At 40.5% G+C, this 24,016-nt stretch overlaps 1 protein-coding gene across 3 annotated transcripts in view; it reads left to right on the forward strand.

The window, feature by feature from the left end:
- Nucleotides 1–2,822: 2,822 nt before the first annotated feature.
- stab1 (stabilin 1) overlaps nt 2,823–24,016 on the forward strand; it is a 102,303-nt gene continuing 81,109 nt past the window's right edge. Inside the window, exons 1-13 of one of the 3 annotated variants that reach the window (XM_037785978.1) lie at nt 3,197–3,879; nt 4,285–4,396; nt 7,838–7,965; nt 8,224–8,339; nt 10,079–10,164; nt 10,772–10,841; nt 11,020–11,115; nt 12,301–12,414; nt 13,360–13,547; nt 13,738–13,874; nt 15,687–15,814; nt 16,132–16,208; nt 20,720–20,842. In XM_037785978.1, coding sequence (XP_037641906.1) covers nt 4,340–4,396; nt 7,838–7,965; nt 8,224–8,339; nt 10,079–10,164; nt 10,772–10,841; nt 11,020–11,115; nt 12,301–12,414; nt 13,360–13,547; nt 13,738–13,874; nt 15,687–15,814; nt 16,132–16,208; nt 20,720–20,842 — 1,320 coding nt within the window. In that variant the 5' untranslated portion in view covers nt 3,197–3,879; nt 4,285–4,339. Of the gene's footprint in view, nt 4,397–7,837; nt 7,966–8,223; nt 8,340–10,078; nt 10,165–10,771; nt 10,842–11,019; nt 11,116–12,300; nt 12,415–13,359; nt 13,548–13,737; nt 13,875–15,686; nt 15,815–16,131; nt 16,209–20,719; nt 20,843–24,016 lie in introns of all 3 variants that reach the window. The other 2 variants (XR_005208959.1, XM_037785967.1) reach the window with 2 other exon arrangements.

The following is a 24,016-nucleotide window of genomic DNA, read 5'->3' on the forward strand; positions in this document are numbered from 1 at the left end:
TTGCCAGCGGGGCCACAAAATTCCACCTTGTTTCTTTTTTACCGGATGGCAATGTTGTCTGTCTTTCGATTTACCACTTTGGTCGAGACAGAAATATTTCTACAACTATTAAAAGGAATGCCATGAAATTTAGATATTCATGGTTCCCAGACGATGAATCGTAACGACTCTTGTGGTCTCCCTGGTTCTGATTGAAATATCTTGACAACTATTGGATGGACATACATTGATATCCCTCTAAAAAATGAATTGTAATAACTTTAGTGATCCTTCAACTTTTCTTCTAGCACCATTATCTGGACAAAACTGTAATTTGACCAATACCTGAAAAACTGACATTTCCAGCTACATCCAGTGTACTTTGTGTTTACTGCTAATTAGCAAATATTAGTATGCTAACATGCTAAACTAAGATGGTAGGCTGCATGTAGGCAAACATGCACGAGGGTCGTTAAGATACGTTCGCATGGCTGTTTCTGTGCACGTCTGTGACCTACAGCTACCCATAACACCCTTCTCTGTGTAGGTCCGTAGAGATGTTAACATGTATCTTTGGAGAATAATAATTCAAGCTTTAGTCTTGTTGGGGTTTAGATTCTGTAGGACAAAAAAATCCTGTCAAATGTCTCTTTGTATAGCAAATTGTATAGCAAATTGTTGATACTAATTTCTGCACTCCATGACTTAGACAACCATCAGATTTATTTAGATTTTATCGAGGTATAAAAATTGCCAGTAGACCATGTTAGTCCAAGTTGATTTATTTTAAACTGAATCAAATGGCAATATTTTCCTAAAGGTGTGTTCAGGCGGCATGATTGAATAGAAAGTCACTGCAGACAGGAGTAGATGCAGATTTCCCCCAGGTGCCACAAATTGTGGCAAAAACGTGCCCGTGCCATCTGAGAGAAATTGGCTGAAAACAACAGACTTTTACATCTTGGTGAGTTCTGAGATCAGTCAGAATCTGAACTGCAGCACATACACACAGTCAGTGCATACGTTGCGAGCTATCTATAGTTAATGTCTATAAAGTTGGTACTAATCGGCTGTGTGGGGCGAGTAAACACACACTGCAAAAACACTTAAGCGTTCAAATTTGCCCAAAGAAATTTGCAGCAAATGCAGCATTACTGATTATGTTGATGGAACTGTTAAACAGCAGATAAACATGTTGGTAGCCATCACTGAAATTTCCTGCAAAAAGTGACAGAAGATTGTGGCTGGAAGGTTGCTGGTTAAAATCTCCTTGGCAGTGAGCAGGGCAGTAAACCTCAAAGTACTGCAGTGGTTTATTGTCTGCCTGCTTCCTGCTATTGTTCTGTCTGCTTGCAGTTTGACCTTTGACTCCCCTCGCTGTGTCTGTCATCTGTCTGTAAAAGTCAAACTAAATTAAAACAGGAAAAGAAACTCTGCTTTCACATATATTTGTTCCTTCACACTCTGAGAAGCAGACGAGGAGTTGTGTCAGCTGACGAGGAAATCCGTTCAAATTGCACCGCTCCGCTGGGACAGCCAGGAGGGGAAATCCGCCCAAAACTTCCTGTCAGGAAGAGAGAGGATTTCTCACAATCTCTCTCTCTCTCTCTTCTCAGACAGACTTCATAGTTAGAGGCTAGAATATTCTAATATTTAGCAGATTTTTCTATCCACATATAGGGTTTAAAACAGCAGCAGTTCCTGTCCTCAGACAACCTAGTGTGCAGCAGGAGACCTCGGAGGGAAAAGGCAAAAACAAAAGATTTAGTAAAACTACAACATGCAATAATCCAGCAATTCTAACTTCAATCCAGAGTTATAATGAATCCAAAACTATGTAATAAATCCAATAAAATACTTCTCTGAATAAGCCCAAGAAACATGTCCAATGAAAAGTCTTTTATTTTACAAAGATATACCAATCTTTATTTACGTTGTAGTTCACAAAACTGTTTTAAATTGATAAACCAGAGTGGTTAAAGCCAAAGGTAAGTGTGTTTTTATGTCTGTTGTTCCCCTGGCAGTTCCCCAGGTTCATACTTCTAACTGAACTTTCTGCAATGTTATTTTGTGTCCTTTTGTTTTTGTAATAAACTTTATTTTGTAGCACTGTTACAAAGTGCTACAAAGTAAAGTACTGTAACTACTTCTGCAAAGTGGGGGTTAACTGAGTACTTCTACTCACATATTGTAGCCTACTTAGAGACAATTTTAAGGTAATGAAAGTTTTGAAGAATTTACTCAAACTGTATAGGAGCATGTGATCCCTCAACTGATCTGAAAGCAGCAAATCATCTAGGGCTGTCAAAGTTAACGTGATAATATCACATTAACGGAAATTTGTTTTACATCACTAATTTCTTCAATGTATTAATGCAACTTGCAATTTTAAGGTTGTAGCGGGTTTTAAAGCAAGACTGAAGATACGTTCATCATATGAAACCTAAGGAATCCATTAGTACCAACCATGTCATACTAGCTTGTTAAGAAGGAGGTTAAATAACGCTCCAAAATTAAGCTACATTTTTTCGAGGAAAAACTGGCATGGCCATTTTCAAAGGGGTCCTTTGACCTCTGACCTCAAGATATGTGAATGAAAATGGATTCTATGGGTACCCACGAGTCTCCCCTTTACAGACATGCCCACTTTATGATAATCACATGCAGTTTGATTATCATATATATATATATATATATATATATTTTAATTTAATTATTATTATTTATTTAATTATTATTATTATTTATTATTATTATGATGATGATTATTATTATTAATAATTATAAATATATTAATCGATTGACAGACAGCGATTGACAATTTGAGATACATGACAGTGACAATATGACACGTTGTTAGTGTTTTATAATGTAGTCGGACTGGAATACAACACTGGAATACATGCTTTACTACCTTAATAATTTAAAACTGAAACAAACCAGTCTTCACAATGATATATGATGATATATGATGATTTAGTATCCAAAATATTGAAAATTAGTGAAACGTTTACATTGTGTAATATTGTTACTTTTAAATGATTTAATACTCCCACCAGTGTACGACTGTTGTAGACATTTCTCACAGCATTTGACAATTTGACATGTTAAAAAAAGGTGTAACTAATAACTTTAATGATGCCTAGCATTAGCCAGGTCCCTGGTGGTGTGCATGTTGGCTCTCTGGCATGGCTACCAGGAGCACCTACAGCCAAGAACCACTCGTCCCCGGTGAGTAAAATAGTATTTTTTTTTATTATCAATTTCAATGTTTCAATTATTTGATCATATTATTATTGTTTTCCTCTATGCCAAAGTGTAATGTAGCATGCTTGCTTAGTCGAGGTGCTACTGAGTCTGAAGGAGCAGTAGAAAGCTCTTGTTGGATGTATGGTACTTTCAACCTGCATGTTCATTTTTGCAAAAAGGATTGATCCTGCAATAAATCATACTTTCATGAAGGTTATCATGTTCAGTTTTTGTTAACACTGCTTTAGAGAGTTGTTGATTCAACTTTATGGCAGTTTTAGAGGTTGTAGTGTGTAGTGCTGTTGAACTGTATTCTGTTATATATCCCTAGTCCATGAACTATAGTCACCATAAGAGCTGTGGAGCCTGGGGGGGGGTGTGGTGTGTGGCTACTACAGTTTACTGGTTACTATTGCTACTGTGACTAATACAAGTGCTGCTGTTACTGCTGCCACCACCACTACTAATAGTGCTGTTGTTACTGCTAGGGGAGTAGTATGAGGAGATGACCTCTGCTGGGAGGTTCCTACTTTGCCAGTTTCTGTTGTTGTGCCTTTCATTCTCTTCCTAGATTGGAGAGGAAAAGAAGTGACGCCTGCAGTCGCTTTGGCTCTCTGGCTGCCATCTGCCTCGCTGGACACTGAGCTGAGAGTAAATTCCTTAGTTGTAATTTGTTTATTAGTTCCTAAATAATAGTGAGTGTTGCCTTCAGGCTGAAAATGAACAAAGAATACATCTGATAATCACAACACTGTCTGGATCCAGCCCATAGTTTTTATTTTTTTATAGATTCTAAGTACTTCTTTTTTTACAGAGTTTTTGCGTCTGTTAAGAGCAGGTTGTTTTCAGTTGTCTCACATCTGTTACTGTTGGAATAGAAGTCTATTGTTTTCTAATAGTTTTGTTTTTCCCGCACAGAGGATGTTGTTATCTGTGTTTTTCCTGTAGCTCGTAGAGCAGGTTGTAGTTGAGGTTCAGACTAGATATAAGAGGAGACAACTGATGTGAAAATCCAACGCTGCCTGAAAACATTCTCTACTTTTTCTACTAACTGAGGAGGACGCTGGTTGGTGGATTTATTTTTCCCCCCCTGGATGTGACACTTTGAGCCATGCTGCTGCTGCTGTTTCTGCTGCTGCTCTGCCTGCAAACTTCACTGCAAGAACAGGTAAGACACCTCCAACTCTGTTACACTGAGATACAGCATCACCTGTTTGTTCTTTTTAGATCTCTAAATTATAAGTGGATTGCTTTACTCTCTGATAAATGCAATTATACTACTCGTTGTTTTTGTTCCAGAGCCTCACAGAATGCTTTTGCTCGTTTGTACAGAATCTAATTTGTGGTCACTGAATGAATGAAAAGTTGTGGATCGTGTGGACTCAGCCAGTCATTTTTGCATTAAGTGAGAATTTAAGGGGTGAACTACTGTTAGTAGTACATATAATCGTACACTAGTACAGTCCTGACAAAAACCCTAACATAATACAACCTTTAAAGAACAGCTCATTATTGTACTTTTTTTTGTACTGGAAATTTTGGGGACTAACAAGAGACAAATTAAAAGAAGAATCAATGCAGCAGAGATCCAGATATGATGACTTTTAGTCCCTAGAATGGATCAAACTTCAACACGAGTGAAAGTCTACAGTCATGCTAGCGGCTCTGTGAAGCTGTACTGAAGCACAGCTGTGCTTTGAGCTAGATGCATATACTGTATCAGCATGATAACATGCAATGTACCTGGTTCATCATTGTAGTTTAGCTTGTTAGATCACCAAATTCAGAGGGCTTCATCCTCTGGGGACCATGACTGTGTGTAAAAAAAATGTCATGGCAATCCATCCAATAGTTTCTGAAGTTTCAACTCACTAGTGTCTCTGCATCAGACCCTTCCTGCCTGGTGAAGCACCCGATTCAACTGTTATCAGGCCATTAAATAGGCGTTATCAGTCGCTATAAGCACCATAGATGTGGGTCATTAGGGGCCTACTATGCCTACTAAGCTGTAAAAGTGAAAGTGAAACTTAAAAGCAACACGTTCTAACACGTAAAACTGAATAAAACGTTACATTTTGAACACAAACAAAAAGGCTTCTTTAGGTTAAGGCGACAAAACTACAATTTACCCTAACCCTAACCCCTGTGTTCTGTGTCCCACCCATCGTCCCCGACTGCCACCCCTAATGGAGTTTCACACTGTCTATACTACAGCACCTGACTTCTGCTTCTGCTCCTGTCATAATTATTACGGTCGCTAGAGGTCGCTGTTGTCGTTTTTTATACCTTCTTTCGGTGATCTATCATGTGAATAGAGGATAAAACCTACTACTGGGTGTAGTAGGCCCCTATTGACCCACATCTATGGGGTTTTTAGCTACTGATGATGCCTATTTAATAGCCTGACAACAGTGTAATCGGTTGGGTGAACAGCTACGTCTTTCAAACACTTCCAGTTTGTAATGATGGCCTTCTGTTTAAAATGTGTAGTCTCCAAGCCCAAGCCGCGAAAACCCTGATGACGTCACTGTGACGTCATCAGGGTTATTTTCTCAGACTTTACAGCTGCTCCAGAGCCACATAGAGACCTCCTTCAATAATTTAACCTAGCTCAATAATTGTCTGGAGTCTCTCTTCCAGCACCACAGTCACAGAGAGTGAACACCGTTAACAACCATTACAGTAAAACTCAGTGTTGTAGAAAGTGAACTGAAGTCTGATGCAGCAGGTGCGTGGTCTATTTCTTGTTACAGATTTTTTCAGAAATAGATTTCAGAGGACAGTTAAGGAGAAAATTGACAACATCTCCACAATAGTAACCATATTTTGCAAATTTGAAACCAGTGACAACGTCTTTGTCCAGTCAGGTGTTAAAAAAGGGATCACATTGTTGCGTAAGTAAAGGAGAGAGCTGTCAATCGACTGTTGTTCAGCCTTATTGAAATTACATCTGTCTTCAGCTACATATCTTTATATTTGCACTCTTCCCACTTTGTATTGCAACTGCTGCACAGCAAGTTCCCTCTGGATAAAGTTAAGTCTTATCTCAGCTGATTCCACCACAGACCACAAAGATCAGATAGAAAACTGGGGCTTTACTGCATCATGTTGTAATCCAAGTTGAGACATTTTCATTTCGATCCGATACATCCTCGCTGTAGTTCACCACCTTGAGTGAATCTGAATCAATTTTTACTCATTCGTGCCTGCACATCGATTTTATATGGGAACAATGTTGCCTCTTTCATTGTATTTGTAAAGCACATAGAGATCTGACCATGGATCTCACCCAGAGCTGAGTATCCTCTGCCATTTTTAAAGGGAAAATCCACAATAAAACATAATTTACATTGTGGTATTCAATTGATTCTGAGTAGAAACAGCATCTCCAAAATCTGAGATCATCAGAGCATCAAGATTCAAACTGATGACACCATCATGTGACACTTTTTAGATTTGGTCTGCTGACATAGAGATAGTTTTTTTTTTAATACATTCTGATCAGAATGAGTTTAATTTGATGTGTAAATCTTTCAGATGTGAATCAGAAACGTGTCCATATCCCAGGAAAACCAGCATGGCTACTGTCGTAGAATCCCAGTCTGTCCAGTATTCACCATCGATGGAGTTGCCCTCACTACTAAAACCTTTCCTTGACTATCTGTCACTTGTTCTCACACAGCCAAACCTTGCTTTGAAAACAATTCTCCACTTTGGTCAACTTGTGTTGTTTTTAAATGTGATGTTTGCAGTGATGAAAAGTAACTAAGTACATATACTCAACTACTGTACTGCTGTACAGTTCTGAGGTACTTGTACTTCCGTTTTATACTAGGCCTATGCTTCTACTCCACTGCATTTGAAAGGGAAATATTGCTTTTCATGCACTACATTAGTTTAGTTAACTTAACTTTAGTTACTAGTTACTTTGCACGTTAAAATTTGACGTGCAAAACATTTGATCAACACATAAAATATGATACACTTTTATAGATTAAACTACCTAACAGTATACAAAGTAGTTTATATTAGCTCCTCCTCATCCAGCAACATTTAAATACTGCTTAGACATGAATGCGTAACAATAACAATCTAAATATTCTGATATATATGAGAATAAAAACACTCTGAACCGTTGTTTTTATCAATAAAGTGACTTTTCTACTATTGCTGCTGCTACTTGTCTTAGTCGTAGATTTAAGCCATTCATGAAAATGTCTTCCAGTCTGTTCGACGTGACAGATGAGTCAACTTCAGTTCATGTTTGAATACACATACGGATATACTTAAGTATCATATATGTACTTGCTTTTGTTTTCTCTTATCTGTGTATGTATTTTTAGTATCCTGTAAGCTGTGTGTACTAGAATAACAATGTTCATTCATTCAGTAATACTGCTGCTGCCACCATATTGCTATTACCACCTCCAGTGTTACCTCTACTAAGACTAACAGTGGTGTCGCTATCAGTGGAAGTTTTAGTAGAAGCTGTTGCTTAATTAAAAACAGGGCTGTACTGATACCTACAGTACCATCTGGAGTCAGACGAACAGGTGTTGGGAGAAAGTGGTATCAGATCGTAATAGATGGATCTCCTCTGCTCTCTCAGACTGCTCCTCCTGGTAGGTGTGATGTCTCACAGAGGGAAGACGTGTACACCTCCTGCACTTCCTGTGCTGCCGCCTCCACCACCAAGTGCCCTCACGGCTTCAGCAATGTGGGCACGACCAACTGCAGGTACGTACCAGGTGGTTACATACCACAGTTCATCAAAGCAGTGCTGGATTCTTTACAATACACACACACACACAAAGCTTCATAAATGTGTCATGAATGCAGTTAACTGACTTTGTAGTAGTAGTAGTAGAAGTAATAGTAGTAGTAGTAGTAGTTGTAGTGGTAGTAGTAGTAGTAGTAGTTGTAGTAGTAATAGTAGTAGTAGTATGTGGTGTGAATGCAGCAGTTTCTTCACCTCATGTTTACTGTGTGCTGCAGTTACGTGGTGGAGATCGGCGGCAGGGAGATGGCACTGGATGGATGTCAGCACATCTGTGTGAAGGGGTACATGATGCCATTATGCTGCTCACAGCACTGGGGACCTCTTTGTTTCTGTAAGACACACACACACACACACACACACACACACACGCACACACACACACACACACACACACACACACAAAGTAAATTCACATCAAACCTGTTGTAGGCAGAAAGTTTTTGGCATTATTGGGCCAAAATTCCATAATAACCTTTCAGCATATTGTAATTCAAGTGTTCTGAGAGAAAACTAGACTTCTGCACCTCCTCAGGTTTTAAAAAATCTAGCTCGTGATGGGAGACTTTGGCAAATCACAGGTCATTTCAGAGAGAGAGAGAGAGAGAGAGAGCGTTCCTATTGGCTGTTCATTTAACGGCGGCAGCTGTCAATCACTCGCAAACTCCAATCAAACGGTCAAACTAGGTAACGCTGATCAAATATGAATCAATATTCTGTTACTGTGATGCCTTTTTCTCTCGTCCAATGTTTGAGGAAAAGGATTTTTTTCAGATTACCTATCTCATGCACTACTGTCAGGATATAGTGACCGTTTTATAAAAATAACTTCTTTAATCATATTTGCTCAAATTTGCCTACTCCAGCTTTAAAGGGACTGTTTGTAACTTTTTACACGTATAAATCAATCCGGTCGGTGTTCCATGCGCGCTCGCGTGTGCCTACGCTGTTCAGACAAAAGTCCAACACAAACTACACGGAAGCACCAAAACCTCAAAGTTATATCTAGTGAAGCCCGTCTTGCAAAACAGTGTTGGCCGCAGTCAGAGGACGCGGGGGAGACCGTAGCTTTGGTCTCCAGGGCCGGAGTCTCTGCTGTACTCTGCTCCTCTGCCTGCCTGCTTGCCTTCACTCACACACCGTGCTCGTTCTCACTATTTCGCCCCACTCTAATGTGCATGCGCGCACACTACACACTGCAGAAGAGTTAGTTTAGCTCTGAGAATATCTAGTAAATGTACAGTGGACGTTTGTGCAGAAATATGCACTGTACAAGACACTGTAAATGCCATTTTTCAGTCATGTTTAAACAAAATACACTACCGGCTGTAGGGCCAAAGCTTGATTTGTTTAGCTCCATTTTCAAAACATGAGTGGTGCAGATAGATGACATCAGTTGATGATACATCTCTGCTTAATTTTTTTCTCTCGTTAGGCTTTAATGCTGAGGTTAACCAGATATTCATCTCACAATCTGACATACCTAAAATCTGATATCGTACAGTTTGACACACGTTGTTGAGACCAAGATTAGATAATCTCGTACACATTGTGATGTGTCATGGCACAGGTAATACTAGAGAAAGGATTTGTTGTCACATCAAGGTGAATTCATTAACGCCAAGGCTGACAGCTACACCAGCTACTAACAGGCCACAACATACACTGAGTGCCTGTGTGGTTGCTGGCGCCAGAGAAGGGATGTGGGCCTACCATGGCCTTCGACTGGATGGTGGGAGCAGGACCTGATCTCCTCTGGTCTTTCACCAAACCATGCACTCACAGCTCGGCGTTAATCTCAGTTCATTCAGGTTAGCATATTGGCTAAATGACGAGAGAAAATAAACCCAAATACTTACGAAATAAAGGTTATTATTCATTTTCATCATGGTCTCAACAAACAAATTCCTCGCTATATCTGCAGCACTTTGATGACAATCATGTGATTGTGACACATGAACCTGCAAACACAATGGAATCCTATTCTATTAACAAACAATAAATAGTGATAATTTTGAATCACCTGTCTCTCCGTCTGACTGTTCACCTGTCTGTCTGTCTATCTGTCTGTAGCCTGTCCTAGCTGGTCAGGGAAGACCTGTAACTTCCATGGAACCTGTCTGGATGGAGGCGTCGGCAACGGGACCTGCGTCTGTGATGTCAGTATCCTCTCTGTCTGTCTGTAACTATACTACCTGTTTGTCAAATCTTTCAAAGATCATCATTGTTTATGTATTTATAGGTGACAGTGTCTGTAACTGAGGGATCAAGGCTCTGTCTTAAACTGGTGGATATTAATTTGCTCCCTCAACTCAGACACATGCCAACTACTGAGCCTCAGTTTCCTTTGTTGCTTACTAGGGTATTAATCCAGTCAGCCAGCAGGGGGCGTATTTGGACTTTCACTACATATCCATAGAATGGTGGGAATTAGGCAATACAGCTATTAAATAATTAATAAACAGTAAAAACTTCCATAAACAACAAAGTCTGAACTCTCCATTATCATAGTCCTATTACAGTCCAGGCCGTTCTAACAGTGCCCTTAACTAACCATTGACAATAATGACCACTGCTCAAGTCTCTCAATGTCAGATTAACAGGACTTTTTTGTTGCGTGTTTGATGTGTTTCAGTTTTTGTTTGGGTGGAGACACTGGGGAAGTTGTGAATTTGAAAACGTAGTGTTTTTTTGTTTGCTTTTTAAAGATTGTTGAAGTCTTGGTGATATTGCAAAATAATAATTACAATTTATGTCTCTCTTCAGGACGGCTTCTCTGGGTTTGCTTGTCAGGAGTGCAAAAATGAAAACTTCTTCGGAGAAAAGTGTGACAAAGGTAGGCTTTCTCCCTTCTGTCCTCTCTGGTAAAAAAAAAATGTGAAAATGTATGAGAGTATCGACTCAAAAAAAAAAAAATACGAAGCAAAAACATTCTCTTCCAAATTGTTGTGTTAACAGCTGCAAGAATGTCCCACAGTTGTTTGAAAAACTACTCTGTGTGTCTGTCTGTGCAGAGTGTGACTGTGTGCATGGAGTGTGTAAGAAAGGTCCAGAAGGTGATGGACAGTGTTTGTGTCAGCCGCCATACACTGGGAAGCGCTGTGACCAAGGTAAGACCATGACGCGCTGTATTATACAATATTAGATTATATAAACCATATTCATTTATATCAGACCATATAACTGCATGGTATTAGGATAAAAAAAGATTATATGATTCCCAAATACTCAGTCGGACTGGATATCCTTATATAAAATAAAATAAAATATTCTTTTTAAGAAAGAAATAAAATAACCCTGAAACTATTTGAATACTATTAGCTGCATTTCTATCAAACTAGGAAAAACATGTTATACTGAAATTTCCTCTAAAATATGCTATGAAACTGCTATTGAAAATCACATTTGGTTTAATTGACATTACAATTTCATAGTGATAGATAATGTTATGTTTGTATCTTAGCTAAAACAATGATATTCAACTGTGTTGTGTTGAACTTGATTTTTATTTTGATAGGGACACAAAAAAAATGTTGAATGTTGAGGGGGACATATACAAAATATTTAAATATTTAAATCAGAAACTGTCTGATCAAACAATAAACAAAATAAGACACATTTGAGTCTGTACCAAAAGTATTGAGGTTTTATACCCTGCTGCGTGTCGGTTAGTAGTCAAGTCAATTTATTTATATAGCCCAATATGACAATTCACAAATTTGCCTCAGGGGGCTTTACAATCTGTACAGGCCATCACCCTCTGTCCTTTACTGTACGACCCTCTCATTGGAGGAGGAATCCCCCCCCCCAAAACAAAAAACAAAAACAAAACAACAACCTTTTAACAGGGAAAAAATGTAAGAAACCTCAGGAAGAGCTACAGAGGAGGGATCCCTCTTTCAGGACGGACAGATGTGCAATAGATGTTGTGTGTACAGAATAAACAACATAATGAAAATACAACATAGACAATCCATGTGACAAAAATGGTGAACTTATATGAAGAGATGGATCCAGGAGATGTAAAGCAGCTTCTTGGCCTTCGCCAAACAGATAGAGGCTGACCAACATGACCTCCTCTCCACCATGGAACCTGGAGAGAGGACAAGATATGATAATGTAAACGCATGTTTCCCATGCCAATATTCCCCTTTGGACTGAACTGAATTGACAGAGAAGTTAAATCTTCTAGTAAAACACTAGGTGGTACATATTGCATTTATTGCTTCAGTTAGTTTTTACTGTCTGTTTGTGTGATGTTTAATTGTTGCTGTTGTGTTTTGTGTTGTTGGCAGTGAGTACCAGGTGCAGTAACTGCAGCCCTTACTCGTACTGTAAAGGAGAGGGAGACGCCGCCGACTGTGAATGTTTGCCCGGATACAAGAGGGGCACACTGGGAAAATGCGCAAGTAAATACAACTCAACAGTCATCTCAGATTTCTCTGTTTTATTGGATAAGTATGTAAGTGGTGTCATTATTTCGGTCTGTCGGTCCATCAGTCCAATTTGTGTTGCATGCTAATATAAACATGACAAAGTTCTTCTTCGTCTGAAAGTTAAGGTAAGTCTGAGAGTATAGAGCTGATTTTAGCAAGCTGAGTCTTCGATGTCCTAAAGTGGCCACTGTACAAAGGGTAAACTCTTTTGCTCTAGATAGCAATATGACCTTTCCTCTGACGCCACCCTCGGGACAAACTTTCCATTTTCCCCCCCAAGCGGTAAGGATCTAAAGGCGTGTTCACAACAAGAGCGAAGCAAACTTTTCACGTGACGCAATTACATACATCATCATTATGTAGTTATAAGTTTGACAACAACATTGCTACCGTATTTATGACTAGATGACGTTACGTTGAGTGTTGATGGAACAGCTACAATGTTAGCATAGCTTTGCATAGATTGATTCAAACTCCATTCAGAAAACAAGCATTATAAAAGGTGTTTGTCTATATTTTTGTATAATCCTGAACTAAAATCTGGACTAGATCTAGGACCAGGACCAAAACAAGAACCAGGCCTTTGCTCCCTAGAACAGAGTCAGGACAAGAACTAGAAACTGGTCACAAATATGATTACAACTAGACCAGAGTCAGGAATAGACCCAGAACGTGTCTCTTATCTCTTACTTTGTCTCCAAAACTCGAACTAGGGCTGGAACAAGACCTTGAACCGGAACAAATTCCTTTGTCTCACTCTCTGTTTCTTTCCCTCTAGAACTAGACTAGAAGCAGGATTAGCACTAGTACTCTTGTTTATATTTTATTTCAATGAACATCAATGTTTGTATTCGTCTTGAGGATAAAAAATCCTAGAGTCCCATCTGGACTGAGTTAGATCTTTGTTTTCCTGTTTAGGTATTTGCTCAGGGAGGGACTGTGACGTCAACGCCCAGTGCTCCTCACAGGGGTCAAGGATCAGCTGCGTCTGTAACCCGGACTACCAGGGAGATGGCAAGATCTGCGTACCCAAAAACCCTTGCGCCGACAACAACGGAGGGTGTCCCATCAACTCCACCATCTGTGTCTTCAACGGACCCAACAAGGTTAGGATTCCTCCAGAGCCAAGACCAGAATCAGGTTTAGAACCAGACGTGTCTTTGACTAGAACCAGAACTAGATGACCATCAGTACCAGGACCAGCGACACAGAGTCATGTCCAGAATCTAAAACAGAGCTAAATCCTGAAACTGTGTCTAAACTCACTTTGTCTCTATCTGTCTGTCTCTCTCTCAGTCCGTCTGTGAGTGTATGTTTGGCATGTCCCCTGTAGGTGGCAACGCTCAGTTTGGTTGTGAGCTGGTCTCTGCCTGCTCAGCGAACACATGTGACCCCACAGCTATCTGTCAAACTGAAGTGGATGGACAACCCAGGTCAGAGACACAAACACTTTGTCTGTCTGTCCTTTGTTCTCTAGAACTAGAGGTATATCCAGGTCTAGACACAAGACTAGAACTAGACAAGGACAAGAACTAGAAGTAGACCGAGAGCCAGTTCCGTTGTCTTTCTTTGTCTCTCTCTTGCTTTTTAACACTAGAACCATATCTAGAACCAGCACTAGAACAAGGTTTCTCTCTGTTACTCTCTAGAACTAGACCTAGAACCAGAACAAGATCTTTACTCCCTAGAACTAGCTCTATAACCAAGTCCCTATTCCTGGCTCTCTTTTTGCTTTCCAGATCTAGAACTAGGACCAGGACTAGAGCTAGAATCAGACCTAAAATAAGTTTTGAACTACTGGTATACAAGAATGAGAGATATTTATTTCAACTTTTTGTCTCCAGAACTAGAACCACAGGCCGTCTCAGACCACCTGCTTTGCCTCTTTTTTTTATTTTTTTATCTCTTATTCTCTAGAAATACAGTAGGTCTAGATCCAGAACCAGGACTAGAACCCAGATCTACAACTAGAACAGGGTTTCTCTATTCTTCTAACTGTCTTGAGGCGCCTTCACAAGCCATAGTCAGTTTGGCTAGTCCGAATCAGAGTGAAATTGATAATTTTGGCTCATTTTCTATTTAGTCTGGTTTGATTTCACAGTGCACAAATCAAAGCGGACCAAATAAAAAAAAAAAAATCATGTTGGGATGCCTGCACAGGCAGCCTGCGTTTTGGTTTGCTTGGAAATGGTCCGAGACCACCTCTCACATGTTGTCTTGGACCGGTTGTTTTGGTCCGCACCAGAGTATGATTATTGTGTTAAAAAGACGCACCAGAGTTTGATTAAAACAGACAAAACGCTGGCTTGTGAAAGCGCCCTTACTCTCTAGAACTAGAACCTGTCTAGATACAGAACCAGGACCAGAACTACAACGAAGTCTATACTAACATTAGAAATAACTAGAACCAGAACTGGGCCCAGAATCAATCTATTTGTCTTTTTATCTATTTCTAAATATATGGCTCTAGAATAAGAGGAAGACCCAGAAAAAAATCCTCTGTCTCTGCCTTTCTGTTTCTTGCCGCAAGAATCAGACTACAACCAGGCCTAATACTAAAGTGAGAGTCAGGTCTAGAACTAGGACTAGTACTTAAGTGAGTGAGCGTCAGGTCTGGAACCAGGACTAGTACTTAAGTGAGTGAGAGTCAGGTCTGGAACCAGGACTAGAAGAAAAAATGCAGATGTCAGACACTGTTCCTCTATCTTTAGCTCTTTGGCCCTGTTCAGAACTGGCATTAACATGCGCCTAGGGTGATCAGATCACAAGTGGACAGCTCTAAGTACAGGTGTGAATGCACTCAACATACTCCGGTTGAAATTGATATACATTTGAAGCTTGAAGGTCCAATTATCACTAAAGTGTATTTCATGCAAGAGAGCCAAAAAAACTGAATGGTCAAAGTTGTCATATTGATATTTAAGGTTTGTTGATTGATTCACAACGTCAACTCATGCATTGAGTAACATGCAAGAAAACATTCTGCAGGTAGCCTTTGAGTGGCACAGTGAATTAAATTATTTTTTCTCAGTCTATAGCTGGCTAACTGCTTCACTTGCTCTTCATTTTCAGAAACGGAAGTGATGTAGAGTCACGTGTTTATTTGCATATAGAGCGGGGAAATGAGATGCGATCACAAGTGGTCACTCAAGACGCATGTTAATGGCAGGTCTGAACAGGGCCTTTGTCAGTTTGTGTGAATGTGTGTGTATTAACCTCCATCCACCCCCAACCCCTCCCCTCAGGTGTGTGTGTGAGGCGGGTCAGATTGGTGACGGACACCGTTGCTATGGTAACCTGATGGAGCGGCTGATAGAGCTGGACAGGAGTGGAAGCCAGAGAGAAAATCTGACCGGAGCCGTCGCTCTGTTCGGTAAAAGAACCACAAAATCACTACAAAAAATGTTTGTTATACTATACTGAACTGTACTATTTCAGTGGTGTGAATCCCTGCCTTAACAGAAATCCTATTCAATCAGATTCTTCAAGTTGGTGATGTGATTCAAGACCAATTGTTATTTTTCTGTCTCTATTCTATTCATTAAATAAACAAGCAATAACGTGAGACCACATAATTATGTTTTTTACGTTATTGTGAAAGAAGAGACATGTACTTTTTCTATTTGTCGTTGCTATGTGGTATCTTTCCTGTGACCTTTGACCTTTGGTATATGTGTGTGTATGTTTCAGAGAAAGGCTGTTCGCTGCTACTGAGTCACAATGGACCCTTCACAGCTTTCATCCCCCTGCTGAAAACACCTCTGACTGTAAGTAGTCTGTCTGTCTCTCTGGTGTCACCTGTTAATCATATCCTCATGTTCCTCAGCACAGAATCACAGGAGTCTCCTGGTCATTGTAGCCATACTATACATTTATGAAGTATTTCAGATTTGTTTCTGAGAAATTAGCTTTTTGGTGAATGGTTCTAAAGAGGTGTGAATCAGAGCTGTTTCATCTGGGAGCAAAACCCATCACCATAGTTGGCTCAAAATAACTTCTCACAGTTAATTACTCTATTGTTTTGTCTGAGGTGTTGCTCGCTCCTCTATGCTGTAGGACATTTTCCCCAACTTTTCTCAACATCATCAAGCTTCTTTGCAACTCTTAGGGCTTTTCAATTGATACTTTTGGCCGTGCTGAGTCAAACCATGCCGCGCTGATTTGCGTTTCCATTACCAGTTTTAGCATAACTAGCTGCACGGAGTCGCACCACGCTTGAAATGGACCTAACGGAGGACTTTTATTGTGAAGGATATAGGAAATGAAACCCACCGTTTTGCAGCTGCTCCTTTTGCCATGGTACATCCTCAAGTGGATAGTTCTGTTGTAATAGAGGTGCAAATCAGTTGCTTCTTTGGCCATGGTTACACACACCCTCAAGCGGGTAGCTCTGTTGTAATGGAGATGCAAATCCCTGCCATGCCGGGCTGACGTGCCAAGTCAAACCAAGTTGAGCCAAGCCAGCACATGTGTATGGAAAAACCCTATCTCATGCCTCCTGGTGTCCTCTGAAAGTGACTGACATCATGCTGCTTCTTGTCTGTTTGTGGCTGCATGTCTGAACGTACTATAATGTCTACCCAAAAATTTTGCTAGGCCTCTTAAATCATCAAACATAATGAGACAGCGTCAGTTGATGAAACAAAAAGAATGTCAGATGATAACACATTTAAATTACACATTAGAGATGCACGATGATATTGGCACATCATCGGGATCGGCAGATAAAGGCTTCAAAATGAAACGTCATTTCCTCCAATATGACCGGCCGATATGTTACAAATAAATATGTCATGTTTTAAATATGCCATGATTTACAGGGCTCCAGAGATGAGACCAAAATCTGTCTTAACATTTTCATTGGTCACACCAGTGCGCCTGACATTTAGCAGGTCTGTCTCTGTGTGTGTATGTGTGAAACCACGCCCTGTAATCCTCCACAAGCAGCATCACAACCATAAAACATAACCGGTAATTCAAAATGAGGAGAAATATTGATTGTTTTTTCGTCAAAAAAAAAATGCGGTGCCACCCGTTACACCTGTCCCTAAAAGACTCAGCCCGGACCCAACATCATCGACGGGGGTAACTGCTCCACCACCCTGGTAAGATGCTTAAACCTGTAAACGGCCAACATTATGCATTGCATTTATTGCAAAGAGTGTGGCCAAAGCATGGCTGAAAACAGTGCTTTTGCTGTCAGAGCATCGACTTTACGAATTGAAAAGTTAAAAAAGCACAATGTCTCCAGGAAACATGTCCTGTTCCGTGACAGATGGGTGGCCGATTTTGAAAAGCATTGTATTTTATGTCTAGATCTGTCAGTGGGCCATCACTACAAGAGTAGGCTTATAATATGTTAATCCCACTACAGGAGAGACCTGATGTTCTCTGCAGGTAGGTGGAAAAATATTTGCATATATCGGCATCGGTAATCAGCCAAAATGAGTTGGAAAATATTGGCATATCGGATATCGGCAAAAATCCAATATCGCGCATCCCTATTACACACGTCCCTCGACGCCTTGTCCCATCCCAATCCGATCACACACACACTTTCAGCTCGGCCTGAAAACAGAGTGGCAGATGGTCAGCACAAACTAGAACAAATCAGAGTGTGAGGCCTCTGGGCACACAGACAGACAGACAGACAGACAGACAACCAGGCAGGCAGACAGACAGACAGACAGTGAAATCTGAGGTAACCATAGAAACCTGTATTGAAAATTGAAAATTTTAGATATTTAAAGCAAGAATTAAAAACTGTAAAACACTACCTGCAGACTATAAAGGGTAAATGTGGACATCAGACTTAAAAGGTTTTCATCTCAGTTTGATAAAATCAGTGAAGCCTTGATGTGACTCAATAGTTCCAGTTATGGCGCACGGCTGAACAGCACTGAAACTCGGCGCTCCGGCAAAACGTCTAAATACTGAAGAAAACAATATCTTTGTCAGTTAACTTGCACAAATAAGTGTGTTTTTATTTGTCTGTGCAACAAAGTCAAACAAGAAGGGTCTAGTGGAAGCTAACAATATGGGTGATCTTGAACCTTGCAGAGGTAACACACCTGAGCAAGAAAACCCCAGAGAAGATGGGAGTCCTCCTGAGGTTCAGATCATTTTTGTGATTTTGCTTTTTTAGTTTTAGATCTAACAACTACAAAGCATTTAAACCCAAAATGTAGGTACCTTTTTTCCAACATCAAATCAAAATCTGTACAACGCTGCTTCTGACTGGCTTACATACATAACTGGTGAAATCAGCTTCCCAGCTTGGAGTATTTTTCGACAGCCTCATGACTTGAAAAACTCTCTCAGCAGAAAAGAATCTCAGCAGCTCAGAGACAGAGCAGACATTGGTATGAATGACTCCGGGTTTCCACCAGTGGCCCGCTAGCCCTATGGTGGGGCAGCTAAGCTGAAATATTTGTAATAATTGTGCATTTTGCAATAAAAGCAACTAATTTTGCACAGATGTAGGTTTATATGTTATGAAAAGATTTAGATATCGGGGAGCTGCAAATTTGGCGCCTGGGGGCCATGGCAGCCATTTTTCAAAAAGGCCTCCAAATAGGCGTTACATATTCCAGGAATGTTGCAGAAAACTGATTTTTTGACTCTTGATTTCCCTTTTTATTTTTTAAAAGTGCTTTTAAAAAGCTTTTAACGTGAGAAAACCGAATAAAAGAAGCATGGTCACTTCAATGGATCAAACTTCACCCCCTTTGCCTTCATGATAGAATGACAGCCAATACACCAGTAGAAAGGCAAGATCTTCAGCTTTCCATCGGTGTGTTTATCATTTCATTAGCAGTAAAATTGATAGAGATATTGCTGGATACATTTCTTGATCGCCAGTAACCTCTAATCACCGTTAAAGTGATACTTAACCTTGGTAGAACTTTGTGTTGTATTGCTAACTACCCGTGGTATATGCCCAACTAAAGGAGAAAATCATCATCAATTGCTCCTGGTCACCTATAGAATGGCAAGATCTTCAGATTTCCATCATTGTATTTCTCTTTTCATTAGCAGTAAAATTGACAGAGATATTGCTGGATACATTTCAGGATTGGCAGTAACTTCTAGTCACAGGTCGCATGAGAACTTTTTAGTTTGGGTTGGCGATTCAGCTTCATACGACAATGTTTTATTTTTGCAATGGCCTTCAAATCTGAGCAAGGGAGCTGCTATTTGTCTGGTCTCTAACCTGTGACCAAGCCGACTTGGTTGAACCTACAAGGAAGCTAAGATCATTCTCCTGTCGGTTGTGTGTCACCGAGACACACACCCTAATACTAAGTTGACTCCCCGCCTGGCCTAAGCATCGGAGAACTAATTACTTTTAAGATGGTCGAGAGCGTGTGTGACGGTGAGAGTGCAGTGTGTGTGTACAGTTTAGACTGTCGGTGAGTAAATGATACAACTCCTCAAGACCCAAGCCAAGTCCCCTTATCTTGCTTGCCACCTGCTTATTAAAGTGACGGGGTTAGCCCCAAAGTCAGTAACAACTTCGGCACAGGCTCACTTAAGTTAGGCTGACTTTTAAGGTAGACCAGCTATTCTCATTTTAGTGACACGTTGCTCCTCTGAGTTATGGACAGCAACCCCCCCAAAAACAGACACTTGGATGACACGTGAACCCTAAATGACTGATTGTCATTTGATGACAGTGGTCAATAATTTGGTCAAACTTCTGCTATAGGAAAGGAAAAAAGGAAATCAAAGACGAAGCTAACTGATGCAAAAAGATATTCATGCAGTGAAAGTGACAAAAACAGAAAATGAGACACCAAAGGTTGCTGACAGAGCCTCAGCCTCCACATGGCTATGGATCAGAAGGAGCTATCTATGTGGTCTGATTAATCCTGGGCAACAATGTGTGATGTTAAAATACCCAAGCCCCTTTGATCCATCACAGGTTACATCATGATTTTGTATTCCAGTGCACCCCAGGGTGCATCTCAGAATCATTTGGGCCTTTTGTGTCACTTTCACTGTGTGAGTGAAATGCCTTTTTTTGTTGCATCAGTTGGATTTCTGTTGGATTCCCTTCATTCACAGTTTGCAGCTTTGTTTCATTTTCTAGTTTTGAGCCTTTAAACATTTGCACTTTATGTATTTTTGAAAAGAGAGAGTGCAGATGTCCCCGTGGCTCCAGGGCTAACTGCCTGTTCGATAAACAGCTGTAACATGCGACACACTTCTGATATCCTGTTTTCAACAACTAGTAGGAAAAAGACTTTTGATCTACTCACCTACATTGTCTCTACAGGGTGTTAATGAGGAGCTGGTGTGTAAAAACCACCTGATCCTGGGTCAGCATCTCTACAAGGATCTGGAGGGACGAGACTTCAAACTGTACGGAGGAGCCACGTTCAGGAGCAAAGACAACAAGGTAACATTTCCTCTCCAAACACCACAACCCTGGTAACTACTCTTCGAACTAAGTGTTAATGATGTAAAACAAAGCTGCACGTTTCTTCCTCTCACTCACAAGTATAATGTAAAGATTTACAATGATTTGGAGTTTGTAATTCAGAGGGCAGTCAGAGAATCAACATCAGAGAATGTACTGATGTGACTGGAAGAGCTTCATTTCTTTGACCAGCATCTTAAAACGTTAAAACAGTAGTATGAATGTTTAGCAGTCACAGCAGCCAAACTGTATATGGAACAAATATTCCAGTGATCATGATGATGGGAGAGTCCACATGAGGTATACATGTTAAAACTGTTGAAAATGATCACAAGGATGATCTTTTAACTTCATTTTTATTGGTCCCACAATCATAATAATCCAAAGGAAAAACAGAGAGAAGCCACAACAAGTTATTGATTTGGTTTCTGCTACAGATTATTAATTCATTATTAATTTTAATTTCTTTAATTTTGTTGACATTAATACTGTTAACATAGCATAACACACATTTTATACTGAAGGATAAAACAATTAGAAACACCTCTCAATATAATTTAGTCCAGTACAACACCACTTTTAACTGGGACCTCATTGCTAAAACATATTAAGCATATATCATAAAAGTAGACTTTATGGCAGAACAGTTGTACTGGATTGCATTAGATTATATAGGACTACTAAATAAAGCTGCAACTGAGTGTATAGTGATTATATCTGACCTGCACGCGAGAAACTAAAGATAAAACGTTTAAATTTCTGAAAAAAAACAACAACTGTTTAAGGCATGAAAAGGTGTCGCTGCTATGTACATATCTCAGGAATGGGTTGTTGCTAAGTGGTTGCATACGCATTAGATACCACTTTCTACTTGGTAACTAATGTGTTAGGTGTAAGCCAGAGTTATAGTTGTATGTTAAGATGTAGCTCTAGCTGACGTGCACCTCCTCAAAAATGTAACTACATTCGTGGCTGCGGCGACTACGTAGATAACCAGGTGGAGACGATAAGAAGTGATATTAGTCAGCTCGGCCTGCTGGTGTTTTCTCCTACAAGTTTCTGATGCTGGTGGAGATTGTTCAAAGTGAAGACAATGTTAAGGAAGTAGAAGAAAGACTCTGTTATCTATCATCCTTTTTAGTAACGCACATCTAATAAAGACATCTCGATGGAAAGTAACCATGTGATCATGCCTTGAAAAGATTTTTGCAATAAGAAAAATTGATTTCTTTGTGATTTTTACAAAAATATTTGACACATTGCTAGCAAAAGTCAGAGCACACCATTCCCAATATATCCTGCCATCCTAGTATTTTAATAGCTTAGTAATTTGTGCCTTGAGGAACAAGCACACATAATAACTTGTGAAAATAAAATCATACTGCTTCATCACATTGATGCAATTATCCTGTAAATCCAACATTGCTATAATATGCAGCACTGCAACCGGTGGCCTAATACAACCAGAGATATTAATAAAACATGCCCTGGTAAACTGCCATCGTCACATTGCCCAGCCCTATCATAATAATCTCTAACTGTGTTTTTCCACCATCACAGAGACCTTCACTGGTAAAATCTTCAGTGGGAGGTTATTCTCAGTGTAAATGTACGGAAACACTGTGTCAGTGAAGGTGTGTGTGAAGGTGTGTATGTGTGTGTTAGTATCAAGATCAGAGAATGAGAGCTGTCCTTTGTCAAAGTCCAGATGAACTCTGATCCTCCGGAGCTTGTTCTTCACTAACAGATGTTTCTCTTGATCTGATGTGGAGAACGCTGTGAATTTACCGTTGGAGAACATAATTCTCCACAATCCAGACTGTAGACGTCCGTTCATCTGGATGTACTCTCCTAACATGCCCACCTCCCAGTCCTTGTTGTCTCCAACCTCAACGTCCCAGCTGTGAGTCCCTGAGTCAAAGCCTTCAGAGCCCAGGACGGAGCAGGAAAATTTGGTCCTCTCTGGGTTTTTTGGAAGCTGTTGTCGCTCTCCAGATCTCACACTGGTCAGATCCTCAGACACGACGAGTTCTGGGTCGGCAGTGTTTGGATCCAGAATCAGAGGAGTGTAGGAGACCATGTTCTTCATCTTGTTCCAGATGTTGAAGGTCAGGTTGCCCAGGTGTTTGACCACGTCTATCAGAGCTCCTGAGAGCAGCTGTGGATCCTCCAGCAGGGTGCGCAGCTGGACTCTTTCCACTGCAGCCTTGTAGTTGTGCAGGAATGAGACGTCTTCAGCTCTCAGGTCCTTCTCTGTCGCTCTGACTGTGTCTGACAGAGCTGCTATCTTTCTGCTCACAGCCTCAATCTTCTCCTTTATCATCTGGCTCTTCTGCTTCTCTTCCTCCCTCAGAGCAGAGATCCTGGCCTCCTCTTCCTCTTCTAGAAACTGGTGAAGCTTCTTAAACTGCTCCTTAATCTTCCTCTCTGTGCGTCGGGCCTGGACCTTCATGTGTTCTGCTGTTTGATCACAGTTTCCTTTAACTTGTTTAAAGAGCTCCAGTTTCTCCTGAATGGGCTTCAGGGATTTGTGGAGCTCCTGTTTGTGATCCTGAGCAGCTTCATCGATGGGTCTGAATCTGTGGTCAGTATGTATCCTTGAATCTCTGCAGATGACACACACCGGCTGCTGATGGTCCAGACAGAAGAGTCTGAGTTTCTCAGAGTGCAGACTGCAGAGAGCCTCCTTCGATATGGAAGACATTTTATCTCTCGGTGAAGCTGAAAACACAGCCAGCAGAAGGGAGGGTCAGTCAGACTAGAAAGTTCCTTTCACTTTGAGTCGTGCGTCACCGAGTTCATTATGTGGAATCAGCAGCAGGTTGAAGTGCAAGTATTCAGTATTCCAGTAATTCCAGTGTTCCCAGTTTTCCCTCGTTCAGCTGTCGTCTCTCTGGATGTGGTAGTTTTGTTGTTAGGACGAGTATTACTGTCTGCCTTTCAGTGTGGCCCCCCCTCTCAGAAACAAGGAGTGATATCCTGTTTCCTGTTTTTCTGTGTTGAGTCAGAGAGGGTGGAGCTTTGTCAAGGCGTTTCTCCTGATTGCTCATATTTATCATAACGGGTCTGTGTTGCCAGCCATTCGACCAAAAACCTCTAGTTTCTTGTGTGTGTTACCTCAAATGACCTTTGTCTTTACACACCAAGTTATTG

The sequence above is a fragment of the Sebastes umbrosus genome, chromosome 1 (genome assembly GCF_015220745.1).
Source record: "Sebastes umbrosus isolate fSebUmb1 chromosome 1, fSebUmb1.pri, whole genome shotgun sequence".
NCBI lineage: Eukaryota > Metazoa > Chordata > Actinopteri > Perciformes > Sebastidae > Sebastes > Sebastes umbrosus.